Source organism: Oncorhynchus tshawytscha, linkage group LG01 (genome assembly GCF_018296145.1).
Source record: "Oncorhynchus tshawytscha isolate Ot180627B linkage group LG01, Otsh_v2.0, whole genome shotgun sequence".
Taxonomy (NCBI): Eukaryota; Metazoa; Chordata; class Actinopteri; order Salmoniformes; family Salmonidae; genus Oncorhynchus; species Oncorhynchus tshawytscha.
Genome location: NC_056429.1, coordinates 15318648 through 15333054, shown reverse-complemented (window position 1 = coordinate 15333054; position 14407 = coordinate 15318648). Strand labels below are relative to the sequence as shown.

General features: G+C 41.2%; 1 protein-coding gene across 1 annotated transcript; it reads right to left on the bottom strand.

Annotated features, from left to right (window-relative positions):
- Positions 1-345: 345 nt before the first annotated feature.
- LOC112226587 (arg8-vasotocin receptor-like) lies at positions 346-11462 on the bottom strand. Its single transcript, XM_024391054.2, has 2 exons — positions 10413-11462; positions 346-2359 (listed from the first exon to the last, which is right to left on the bottom strand). Exons 1-2 carry the CDS (start codon positions 11359-11361, stop codon positions 2097-2099), a joined length of 1212 nt encoding a protein of 403 aa, XP_024246822.1. The 5' UTR covers positions 11362-11462; the 3' UTR covers positions 346-2096.
- Between the last annotated feature and the right edge of the window lie 2945 nt (positions 11463-14407).

Genomic DNA, 14407 nt, shown 5'->3' with positions numbered 1-14407 from the left:
GGAATCAATGGAAACAGGATGCACCTGAGCTCATTTGAGTCTCATAGCAAAGGAATACTTATGTAAATAAGGTATTTCTGTTTTTATTCTATATAACTGTTTTTGCTTTGTCATTATGGGATATTGATGAGGAAAATAGTTTATTTAATCAATTTTAGAATAAAGTTGTAACATAACAAAATGTTACACTCTCAGCTGTGGGAGAGAGCAGCAGGCTGAGGGTCCGCCTCTCAACATCTCTCCATTCTCCCTTTCCTTTACTGACACAGAGTTGCTGAAACTTTATTTCTGCCTCATGCACAAATTAATGTTGTTACTCCTATGAACAAAGAAAGGGAACTATTCTTCAATATTAAACAAGACCCAAGCCACTAATAATAACAACAACGCAAGCCTATAGATACACTTTCCTTCTCATTCATTATTGCTTCAGTGCTTGTTGTAGCGCTGGGTGGAAATAGGAAGAAAGTGCATTTTATGTCTTATAAAAGTGTTGAATACAAAGTGTTTACAGTGCTGAGTAAGAACTTAAACATGAACTCAATCATAAAAACAGCAATTCTTTGCTGTATTCGTTGACAGTCTCTCTCTAGTCATGGTTTTAAATGTTTCAATCTCACAGTATCAATTTTGCTGTAGCTACGTTACTGTAGCTACGACACTGCATACATGATAAACATCCGATTGGCCAGTAGTAGGTTTATATTTGCACTTGATTTGCTCTCTGTGCCCACTGGGAAGGCAGAGTTTGTACCTTCAGTCACATGAAATGGTTCAAAATGGCAACAGTTTGCGCAGGGTAGCTGAATCGGGTGCACCTACTGCCAACAGCCCGAAATGCAAAAAAAAAATAACCAAAAAAAGGAACATCATTGTTGTTTTTAGAGAAATGTTTGGCAATCGACTAGAATAGCCTTGGAGATCGATCAGTTGATTGCGATTGATCCGTTGGTGACCACTGCTCTAGAAAGTTAGGTTAAGTTCAATCTCACGCTCCTCTCCATGGTCTGATATTTCTCCACAGTTTAGAGGGAACATTGCCTGGGGCAGGGGTGCAAATTTCACTGCGGACGGGGAGACATGCCCCCACACACATTCTGAAATTGCATTTTTGCCCCCCCCAGTTGTATAATTAGAATGTGATACAAAACGAGGCTCGTGTGCTTTAGGACCATGCGGACGCCTCCGATCAGTCGGGTAGGCTGTTTTGAGTGTTTATCCCACTGGATTAAATAAACAACCCCCCCCCCCCCACACACACACACTTCTAAAAACAAAGTTGCGCCCCTGGCCTGGTGTGTCTGTGTAGAAATCCAACAGGCAGGCAGACATCTCTGTTGCTTTGTAAACCATCCAGGCCCAATTTGTTTTTTAATTCACACTGAGAGAGTGGCTCAATGGGGAAATATGGCCAACACAGACTGGCAACCTGTGATCTAATCCAGGGTCCTTAGTCACTGAGATCTGTCCTCATCTGAATTAGTCTAGGCTTTGCTGTAGAAATTCCTAGACCGGAAAATCATTAGTGCATTGGAAAGAAGACCCTGGGAGTGTGGAATGTTTAGAAATTATTATTATTATTATTATTATTATTTTACTCAACTGATATAGCTGTTGGTATTTAGATAGTTCAGATGATCAGTTTCTTTTCTACTTTACATTTTCAAATTCAGAACTGATGTATTTCACCCATTATAAACTGTCTTAGACTCCAGAGAATCAGGTTTGGAACCTGTTGAAACACTGGCCTGTAGACTATATGGCACATAAAATATTATCTTCAATTTATAACATGTTTTACCAGAGGAAATAGTTTATCACTTTGTGATTTTGGTTTATCACTCTGACTTCTCAAGACTTCATTCTTGAGATGTTTTTCTGACAGACAATCCAGACAATATATCCCAAAACAACGGTGTAATGCTCATCTATTTTACATCAACCAATCAGTGTCAGTATCCCACCCGTTTTAAAGTGGTACCTTGAAAGTCTTAGAATTGTCAAGTCAATAAGAGTCAATCAATAAATAACCACCAGCTTGTGTTTGTGCGTTTAACACGTTGTTAGGTATCTGCTTGACTAGATTGAATGGAGAACTAGGGGGAGTTGTCACTGTCTTTCCAAGTGCCTGAACTGCACGTTGGGCTTCGGTTGGTCATTTTAGTCAATACTGTATTTCTCCGGAGACTGCTGTCCGAGTCCTCTTTCTTGAACTTGTAGCGTAATTTATTACAGCACGGGAAACAGAGAGTAAAGTCGTGCAGAAGATGTCCGCTGAAGATCATGTATATCCACGGGTTACAGCAGCTGTTTAGACTCGCGAGGAGCGCGGACAGTGTGACAGCGGTGTTCTCGGATTCTGGAAGGAAACGGGAAAAAGGGAAATTACCAAAGATAACTAATTTGTCCAACAGCTGTGGTATAAATCAACGGTGCCGTGAAATCACAATCACTAAACACAATCGCTTACATGCTGATCTATATTTAAACACCTGACATCTCCATATAGTGCACGTTATGGTACAGGATTAAAACGACTTTGCCTATGATGTCAGGACACCATACATGATATGCCTATTTAGCTACATTTCCACTTATGAAACGATTTTATTATTATTTCGAGTATTCTGTGTATTCTGTGTTTAAATTTCGTAAAAGAATTGTGCAGTGTGCCTGGTGCTCAAAAAAAGGATTATGCACAATTATATCAACACGATCTCACACTCAGTTTGTGCGAATATGTACAACAAGTATTTCAGCAGATTTCGTGAATTTTTGTGTGGCCTAATTGGTGTGAAAACACACATTTGTTTGCGACTTCATATATAGGAAAATACATTTTCGGAGGGCAAACATCAGAACAATCTTTTGAAAGTTATTGGAGCAATGCATTTTGGTCAATGGTGTTCTACACTGCATTTTTGTGTCCCACATTTTGTTTTTTATATAAAAAAATATTTGTAATCAACCAGGTTGTCACCGAAATACTTATAATAGTATAGTAGACTTATTTTTTATTAATGCCAATGCTGTTTTCTATGTTTTCACAACAATAATTTGGGGATACTGGTGCCATGTCAGATTATATGATGGTTGACAGATTAGAGTAAAAAGCTTTATTTGTCTTATTGTTTTTAGTATTGATGAAGGTATTTGATTGGGGAATGGGGATACATTTTCAAGATGGGAAATTAATTCACCAATAAATGTGGGGAAAGAGAAGACCTGGGGGGAAAAAAATATGTTTGTTTTAAATTCCCCTGGTGCAACTGCATGGTATTTGCCACTATAATAAATCTGGACTATGATCAATTAAAACATATCAATGCAGTTAAACAGGTTCATGTAAAATAATGAATTATGTTGGCTAACATTTATGACACTTCCAAGGGTGTTTCATGATGATTATTACGGTCGTGTCAATCATGTTATATACTTAGGCTATTTTAACAGGGCATATGCCAGCATTAGGCCTACTGCCTCTGCCCAAAGGAATACTAGGCTTTCATAGCAATGGCCGTTAGAGCTCACTTTGCCACATTTGAGCCCGGTTAGACTCCCTTTTGCAGCTTTCACTTTCTTCCACTGTATTGGTGGAAGTGTTGGGATCATGTCCAGATCATGTCTAGTTGGTGATCTAGTGGTGGGAAGCATTCTGTTTTTCAACATTGTGTTGGGTGTTGTTGCATTGATATATCTAGAGAACAATGGATAAGCAACAATGGGCGTGACAGATGGAAGTAGTCACTACAGGTGTGATCAAGCGTTACATTGAAGTTGCCTGAAGCTGAATGGAAAGTGCTATGCCCTGATCAGTTATTCAGAAGAAAATCCTCTGTGACTGTCTATTCTAAATAAGTTAATTTACCAGGGTGGACAAGGGTGGAAAAAAAAAAACGATTGTAAGCATATCAGCACCGGCCTGTACCTTACCTGCCCTAAGCTCTCTCCTGGCCCCTTACACTAAGTTTGAATTTGTCCTGCTAGGTGACCTAAACCTGGACATGCTTAAACCACCTGACCAAGTCCTAAAGCAATGGGAGTCCCTAAATATTTATCAGATTATTACCAATCCCACAAGGTATGACTCCAAACATCCTCGATGTTATCCTCACAAATAATCCTGATGGGTATCAGTCTGGTGTTTTCTGTAATGACTTTAGTGATCACTGTTTTACAGCCTGTGTTCGTAATGGCTGCTCAGTGAAACTGAGTCATTAGTTTTGACTTGTCATAGATGCTTGCTTAAAAACTTCCTTCATGACCTGGCCTCTGTAAATTGGTACAGAATCAGCTTGATTCCCTCTGTCAAAGACACTTGGACCTGCTTTTTTAATATTTTCAGTGATATTGTCAAACACGCCCCCATAAAGAAAATTAGAATTAATAACAGGTTCAGCCCCTGGTTCGACCGTGATCTTGCAGAGTTACTCCACCTCAAGGCTTCCAACACTCTACTCAGCAAACTGGATGCAGTCTATCACAGTGGCATCCGTTTTGTCACTAAAGCACCTTATACCACCCACCACTGCGACCTGTATGCTCTAGTCGGCTGGCCCTCATTACATATTCGTCGCCAGACCCACTGGCTCCAGGTCATCTACAAGTCCATGCTAGGTAAAGCTCCGCCTTATCTCAGTTCACTGGTCACGATGGCAACACCCATCCGAGGCACACGCTCCAGCAGGTGTATCTCACTGATCATCCCTAAAGCCAACACCTCATTTGGCCGCCTTTCGTTCCAGTACTCTGCTGCCTGTGACTGGAACGAATTGCAAAAATCGCTGAAGTTGGAGACTTTTATCTCCCTCACCAACTTCAAACATCAGCTATCTGAGCAGCTAACCGATCGCTGCTGCTGTACATCGTCTATTGGTAAATAGCCCACCCATTTTCACCTACCTCATCCCCATACTGTTTTTATTTATTTACTTGCTCTTTTGCACACCAATATCTCTACCTGTACATGACCATCTGATCATTTATCATTCCAGTGTTAATCTGCAAAATTGTAATTATTCGCCTACCTCCTCATGCCTTTTGCACACATTGTATATAGACTCCCCCCTTTGTTTTCTACTGTGTTATTGACTTGTTAATTGTTTATTCCATGTGTAACTCTGTGTTGTCTGCTCACACTGCTATGCTTTATCTTGGCCAGGTCGCAGTTGCAAATGAGAACTTGTTCTCAACTGGCCTACCTGGTTAAATAAAGGTGAAATAAAATAAAATAAAAAAAGAATTACATTTGGCTGGCCGCCCGGGTGGCGCAGTGGTTAAGGGCGCTGTACTGCAGCGCCACCCTCCTCTCAGTTGCCACCAGAGTCCCTGGGTTCGCGCCCAGGCTCTGTCGTAACCGGGTTGTGTATCGGAGGACGCATGACCCTCAACCTTCGTCTCTCCCCAGCCCGTACGGGAGTTGTAGTGATGAGACAAGATAGTAGTTACTACAACATTTGGATACCACGAAATTGGGGAGAAAAAGGGGTAAAAAATAAAATGGAAAAAAATATATATATTACATTTGGCGAAAGGCTCGGCACACCCATACCCATAATTTGCCCTTTCAGGCAAATTAGAAGTAAGTGCAATTAGAAGTCAGTTAGTTACTTTAAGGAGCCGTTCTCTCTCTGTAGGTCTAACCCCAAGAAGTTCTGGAAAACCTCCTTTCAGTTGCTCATGTCCCTTAAAGTTGATGATGTGGTTGTTACTGACAAGAAGCACATGGCTGAGCTCTTTAATCACCACTTATTAAGTCAGGATTCCTATTTGACTCAGCCATGCCCCCTTGCCCATCCAACATTTCCTCATCTCCCACCTAATGCGACTAGCCCCGATGCTTCTCCCTCTTTTTCCCCTGCCCGCTACAAAGTTTCTCCCTGCAGGTGGTCACTGAGTCTGAGGTGCTAAAGGAGGTCCTTAAACTTGACCCCAAAAAAACATCTCGGTCAGATGGTTTAGATCCTTTCTTCTTTTAGGTTTCTGCCCCTATAATTGCCAAGCCTATCTCTGACCTTTTTAACCCATCTCTCCTCTCTGGGGAGGTTCCCATTGCTTGGAAGGCAGCCACAGTTCATCCTTTATTTAAAGGGGGAAATCAAGCTGATCCTAACTGTTATAGGCCTATTTCTATTTTGCCTTGTTCATCAAAAGTGTTGGAAAAACTTGTCAATAATCTTGATGTCTATAGTATTCTCTCTGGTTTCCACTCAGGTTATGGATGTGTCATTAAAGGTCCTCAATGATGTCACCATTGCCCTTGATTTTAAGCAATGTTGTGCTGCTATTTTTATTGACTTGGCCAAAGCTTTTGATACTGTAAACGATTCCATTCTTGTGAGCCGGCTAAGGAGTATTGGTGTCTCTGACGGGTCTTTGGCCTGGTTTGCTAACTACGTCTCTCAAAGAGTGCAGTATATAAAGTCAGAACATCTGCTGTCTCAGCCACTGCCTGTCACCAAGGGTGTACCCCAAGGCTTGATCCTAGGCCCCACGCTCTTCTCAATTTACATCAACAACATAGCTCTGGCAGGAGGAAGCTCTCTCATCCATTTATATGCAGATGATACAGTCTTATATTTAACTGGCCACTCCCCGGATTTTGTTTTAAACGCTCTACAACAAAGTTTTCTTAAATGTCTAAGAAGCTTTCTCTGCCGTTAACCTAGAACAGCTCCAAAACAAAAGGACATGTGGTTTGGTAAGAAGAATGCCCCTCTCCCAACAGGTGTGATTACTACCTCTGAGGGTTTAGAGATTGAGGTAGTCATATAAGTACTTGGGATTATGGCTAGACAGTACACTGTCCTTCTCTCAGCACATATCAAAGCTGCAGGCTGAAGTTAAATCTAGACGTGGTTTCCTCTATCATAATTGCTCCTCTTTCACCCCAGCTGCCAAACTAACCCTGATTCAGATGACCATCCTACCAATGCTAGATTAAGGAGATGTAATTTATAGATCGGCAGGTAAGGGTGCTCTTGATTGGCTAGATGTTCTTTACCATTGGCCATCAGATTTGCCACCAATGCTCCTTATAGGACACATCACTGCACTCTATGCTCTTCCGTAACCTGGCCATCTCTGTATACCAGTCGCAAGACCCACTGGTTGATGTTTATTTATAAAACCCTCTTAGGCCTCACTCCCCCCTATATGAGATATCTACTGCAGCCCTCATCATCTAGATACAACGCCTGTTCTGCCAGTCACATTCTGTTAAAGGTCCCCAAAGCACACACATCCCTGAGTCGGTCGTCTTTTCAGTTCGCTGCAGCTAGCGACTGGAAAGAGCTGCAACAAACACTCAAACTGGACAGTTTTATCTCAATCTCTTCATTCAAAGACTCAATCATGGACACTCTTACTTACAGTTGTGGCTGCTTTGCGTGATGTATTGTTGTCTCTACCTTCTTGCCCTTTGTGCTGTTGTCTGTGCCCAATAATGTTTGTACCCTGTGCTGCTGCCATGTTGTGTTGCTACCATGCTGTGTCATGTGTTGCTACCTTGCTATGTTGTTGTCTTAGGTCTCTCTTCATGTAGTGTTGTGTTGTCTCTCTTGCCGTGATGTGTGTTTTGTCCTATATTTTTATTTTATTTTTATTTTTAATTCCAGACCCCGTACCCGCAAGAGGCCTTTTGCCTTTTCGTAGGCCGTCATTGTAAATAAGAATGTGTTTTTAACTGTCTTGCCTAGTTAAATAAAGGTAAAATAAAAAATATTTTAAAAATGACAAACTAACTGTTTAAAGTGTTATTACAACCATGGTGTTCTTTTGTTACTGAAGCTTATATATCTAAAAACCTGACAATGATCCACACCATATGCGTAGACAAATAATGTGTGTTATGCAGCAAAACACAACTAGCCTTTTTTTTGGGATGCAAACCAGTAATATGAATCACTGTTGATCTATCCTGTTCTGATCTAATGAGATGGATGCAGAATTCTCTACGGGCTAGAATCAAAGCCTTTCCCAGTCATGAAGAACGAAGCTAGGCCTCTCTTGGTTCTAATTGGTGAAGACTGAAGTCAAGTTAGGGGTTATATGTCAGACTCTCCTATACCACTTTGCCCAACATGTTATGCCCCAGAGGTTGTAAATGAACTATTTTTAAGGTGATATAACTTGTATCATTATTATAGGGGTGTGAAACCCATAGCTGAATGGCTTCAGACTGAGCATTTCTCACTGGAAATTGCTGCTGACATTGAACATAGCTTAGGGTTTGGGTATTTCATTCAGGTCAGACTCTCTTATACCAATTTTCCTAACATCTTATACTCCATAGGTTGTACATAAACCCCTTTTAAGCTGATATATATTGAATCATTATTATAGGGCTGTGAAACCCATAGCCGAATGGCTTCAGACCGAGCATTTCTCACCATTTATTTACAGATAGCAATTTCCATTTTTTATTTTTCCATTATTTTACCAGGTAAGTTGACTGAGAACACGTTCTCATTTACAGCAACGACCTGGGGAATAGTTACAGGGGAGAGGGGGGGATGAATAAGCCAATTGTAAACTGGGGATTCTTAGGTGATAATTAGGTCATTATTTACAGTAGTGTGTTGATTAAGTATTGCTTTCTTAATTGGAAATAAAGAACATGTATGAAAATGTCAAATATACCAACAGCTAAATCAAGCAGAGATTTATGATAATTTAACCATGTTAATCATTACTGAAACATGCAAACTATAAACATGTAACCAGTTAAAGATAATGAATACATGACAAGTAGATACAAATATTTTATAAAAAATTATTCATAAAAATGTCAAGAGTTGGCTATAACATGAGTATAAACAAAGTGAGTGTGTATGTAAGTGTTTGTGTGTGTGTGCATTATGGTGTGTATTATAGTTTCCCATCATACAAATGTATCCCCATTCCCCAATCAAATACCTTCATCTATCCCACAAAAAGCAGTTTTTTTTTCTCCAATAAAATTGGACATAGCCTTGTTGAAAATGCATTATGAAAGAAATTGTGTAATGTACACGAAAAAGTGGAACCCTGTATTAAATGCATTATGAAAGAAATTGTGTAATGTACACGAAAAAGTGGAATCCTGTATTAAATGCATTATGAAAGAAATTGTGTAATGTACACGAAAAAGTGGAACCCTGTATTAAATGCATTATGAAAGAAATTGTGTAATGTACACGAAAAAGTGGAACCCTGTATTAAATGCATTATGAAAGAAATTGTGTAATGTACACGAAAAAGTGGAACCCTGTTTTAAATGCATTATGAAGAAAATGAAATGTAGACTCCACGAACTCGTGTAGGCCTACTGTTGTCTACACGAAAAAGAGCGTTTGTGACTACAAGTGCACCAGTACCCCAAAGTATTAAGCGAAAACAAGCATAGAAAACAGTATTAGCATTCATTTAAAAAACAACGTAATGTTACTAATATATTACAATTATTTTGGTGACAACCTGGTTGATTGAAAGTACTGGGTTGTTAAAACATTTGTTTTTATATAAATATATGTGAGACGCAAAATAAGGCAGTGTAGAACACCGCTGCCCATCATGCATTGCGCTAATAACGTTCAAAAGATTGTTCCGAAGTTTGCCCCCATAAAATGTATTTTCCTATGAATGAAGTCGCACAACAATATATGTATTTTCACGCGAATTAAGCCACACAAAAACTCACAAAAACGCACGATTACTTTTTGTAAATATTTGCACGAATTGAGTATGTTTTTTTTTACCATGATACATAGTGTAACGATCCTGGGTTTATAAGCGCGGAAATCGACTTTGCTGCACGAGCATTCTTTTGCGGCACATTCGATAGCGCGCCGGACGTCGGGCTAGAAGGTCGAGGGTGCGAGTCCTGCTCCCTGCTGTTTCATTACATTGGTGTCAGAAGTGATCGGACCTTGCATCCACGACAGTGCGTGTGCTTGGCCGGTGAGCGTGTTCCTGTAAAACGTAGAGCCGCAAACTAGCGCGAGGACACGCTCTTTGAAAGGAGGGAGTTTTGTAACGACCCTGGCGGAAATCGACGAGCATGCTTATGTGGCACAGTCGATAGCGCGCCGGACATTGAGCTCGAAGGATGAGGGTTCGATACCTGCCACTTGTTGTTTCATTACAATATAGATACATTTATATTCTGCTTCAACAGTATACATATTGCACGTATGTGGATATTCATCACAGTTACTTAGTAAAAACAATATTTTGGGGGGCACAGAATGGATATACATCACCAAACACTTTGCGTAATCCCCTATATAGACTGTGGCTTTAACATGAGTTTATTAGTAGAGGGAGATAAACATAATTGAGTGAAGATAGCTCATGTTATTTAATTGTATATCAAGGTTCACCTTTTGATTTTGTGTGCGCAATACTTTTCACAATACAGAGAAGTCACTTACCGTCCCATGCGAAATTCTCATCCCACACCGACCACATCTGCACGATGAAAAAAGGTGACCAGCATATTATGTAAGCCAGGACAATCACAAACGTCATTTTGACAGTTCTCAACTTCGCTCTGGATATAGTAGTAACGTTGCTAACAGAGTTATTTCCGATCAGACCGTTTTTAGACGCAACACCCGCGTGTGTGTTTCTGGTTTTATACTTTATGTTCTTCCAAATGCTGTGGCAGATGAACCCGTAGCATATCATCAGAATGAACACTGGGATTACGAATATACTGACGGTTATCCAAGTGATGTACGCCTTTACGCCCCACGGTTCTATGAAGTGGCCCCAACAGTCGTAGACAACCGAACCGTTCTTGATCTCACTCAGAGAGAAGATAAAGTACTGCGGCATGCTGAGGACCAGACTACACATCCAGGTGCTGATGATCATAATATAGGACCGCTGGGTGGGCTGCTGAAGGGTCTTCAGAGGATGGCAGATGGCGATGTAACGGTCCACGGTCATCATCACCATCATGTAGGTGGAGGCGAACATGCCCATCACCTGGAGGTGCTTCACTATCCTGCACAGGACATCTGGCCCGTAGAAGCGAAAGGTGATCTTCCAGCAGAGCTGCGGCAGGACCTGGAAGAAAGCGACCACCAGATCAGCTATGCTGAGGTGCCGGATGAAGAGGTGCATTCTCGACTTCTTTTTCTTAGTGTTGAACATGGCCAGCAAGACACTGACGTTCCCAATCACAGCCACCACAAAGGTGATGCTGAGGACCGCTATCTCTATTTTGGCGACCTCTTCGTTTCTTCCAAAAGGATCGCTCCCGTTCGGGAGGACGGTGCCATTGCCAAGGTTCCCCATGATCGGATCATCCGTAGGACTGAAAACCAGAGACTGGTTGACTCCGTTGAAGAGGAGCCCATGGACGGGAGTGTGCATTGCACAAACCCTCTGTGCGCGCTTTGGCCCTAGTTACAGTTCCAGAGGGGCAGAGTTGTTTGAATCTCCGTATGCCAAATATGGAGCTACCTGACTCTAAAGGGAAAGGACTCTTCTTGGTTTCTGAGCTGCTGGGCCTTTTAAACGCGAATCACATTTCGGCCACCACGCCTTGTGCTGTTGTAGCCATACCCACTTGTGTATCCTATGGCACGCAGCCAGCCATGTTGCTCAAAACTGGACACAACCCCCCCACATCACCAAACCGCCTCTTAACATAATAGTTTGAAGTCCATCTTTGAAAATGTATGTTTTGTGTATGTGTGACAAAACATTAGCGCATTGGAACTGTAATTACACAAACAAATCATGTAAATGCTGTATGGTAAATCAATTCGAAATGTAAAAGATTCGGTTGCTAATATACAGTTTAAATTAACATATACGGGAATCCCGTTCCATATAATACGGTGAACAATTACAGAATGCTTGATGCATTCAATTTAAAATGTAACTACGCAACTCTTATTTACAACGACGGCCTACCGGGGAACAGTCTCCTTGTTCAGGGGAGGAACGAGAGATTTTTACGTTGTCCGCTCGGGGATTCGATCGAGCAACCTTTCAGCAACCTGCCCAACGCTCTAACCACGAGGCTACCTGCCGCCCCTTAGACTATTACGAACACCTCTGACAGGAATCAAGTCCTAGATTTGTATTTAGTTTAATTATAATTATTTCTATACAGCCTACACTTTTTCGTTCTGAACTCAACGATTTGAAATGCAGCTCCAACGCAGTTTACACCTCTGACACCGCCAAAACTTCAGCTATGGGTTACACTTGATCTGATTGAATCTAGGCCTAAATAATTGAGATACACAATTTTACAATTTGAATACAGAATGAAATCAAGAAAATCGCCTCAAACAAAATGAAAATAATACCATAATAAACGGTTTATTTTCCATCTAGGCTACTGAGAGGCTGGCTGAAAGAGGCTCAGCTGACAAAGCATATACCAAGTTGTTTATTTTTTTATAAACCAACCCTTAAAAACAACTATTTACAAAAAAGAACAATATACTGTGTATGCAATAGTATGCATATCCATATGTAGCACACTATGCATGCCTATTTGGTTAGATGTGGAACATGAGTTAGAAATGGAATATACACTCCAAAAGCCTTTCTCTTGGTGATGTTAACAGATAGACATGAGTTGAAATGGAAGCTGGAATGTTGGCTTTGATGCAGCTTGTGCACAGCTCAGTTCACCTTAGCTGTGGCAGCTTTATAATCAAGACACTGATGAACTATTTCAACTTTGATGTTAAAATCGGTGCTCTTGAAATGTTGTTATATTGGTTATGTTTACACTTTGATGTAAAAATCGGTGCTCTTGAAATTTGTTGACGTAACCTGTGTACATACTTCTTTAGATTAGTATCTAAATGCATAGTGTGCCAGAGAAATCAACTTCAAAGACCAAATAAGGTTCTCAACTGTACAAAACAAAAGAGAGGTATAATATTTCAGGGTCAGATATTTCATAATAAGTCTGATCCACAGTGAATGGTGCTGTAAAGTCCAATGCTCCTCTGCTGTATAAAGCTCACTGACAGGGCTTGCCTTTCTGCCACATCACAGACAAGGACAAAACACACCAGTTATCTCACAATATCAGATATGTGAGAATGAAATGATCAGACAGAAATCACATTTTTCCAAAATACACTGTATATACAAAAGTATGTGAACACCCCTTCAAATTAGTAGATTTGCCTACTTCAGCCACACCCGTTGCTGTCAAGTGTAGAAAATCGAGCACACAGCCATGCAATCTCCACAGACAAACATTGGCAGTAGAATGCCTTAGTGAAGGGTTCAGTGACTTTCAACGTGGCACTGTCATAGGATGCCACCTTTCCAACAAGTCAGTTTGTCAAATTTCTGCCCTGCTAGAGCTTTCCCGGTCAACTGTGAGTGCTGTTATTGTAAAGTGGAAACGTTTAGGAGTAACAACAGAGGATTCCATGGCCGAGCAGCCTCACACAAGCCTAAGATCACCATGCGCAATGCCAAGCGTCAACTGGAGTGGTGTAAAGCTCGCCACCATTGGACTTTGTAGTGTGGAAATGTGTTCTCTGTAGTGAATAATCGTGCTTCACCATCTAGTGGATAGCCTTCCCAGAAGAGTGGAGGCTGTTATAGCAGCAAAAGGGGGACCAACTCCATATTAATGCACGTGCTTTTGGAATGAGATGTTCTAAGAGCAGGTGTCCATGCACTTTTGATCATGTAGTGTATATTCTCCCCTCCCAGTCTGGGTGAAGAGGAAGAAAGAAGGAATACAAATTTAAGAAAAACGTTGTGTTCAAGATCCTGTCATTCTGCATGCCATGTTCTGCAGATCTCTCCTCCCTGTGATGAAGACATGACGGAGTGTTCATCACACTCTGCAATAATCACCATCCGTCCCTATCACTACAACAGGGTCCAGCTAAGAGGTCCAGCCCGAGCCTGCTGAGGAAATACAGGAAGTAGCATTGTCTCTTTCCTTTTTGACACTGCTTGTAAACATTTTATGTACTACTGATGTATTGTTTAACCATGTTTGTCTTCTTTTCCCTTCTCTGTCACTCTCTCATTTCTCTCTCTGCTGCCCCCATTGAACATTCCCGTATTCTCACAACAGCGCAATATTTTGCACTCACTCTACCTCCCTCTGTGCCTCCCCCTTCCTCCCTCTCCTGTGGCCTTGTTTGGTCAGGGAGTCTCGTCATTGTGCGGTTGGTTAGAGCTCCTCTTTGTCCAACAATTATAACGACGCCAGTGTGGTTTTGAAGTGACCCCTGAAAACGTTCATCACAATAACTATAGCCCCAGAAACTGCTGTGGTCATTCAACTGTCAAAACCATTTGGTCATGGTGATGATACTAGCCATGTGCCTCTATTGGCATCCTACCACACGACACTGTAGTTTTACCAATGTCTCAGTTGAAAGGACTCTGGCTGTGGTCAGTGATGTAAGCTGATTCTCCA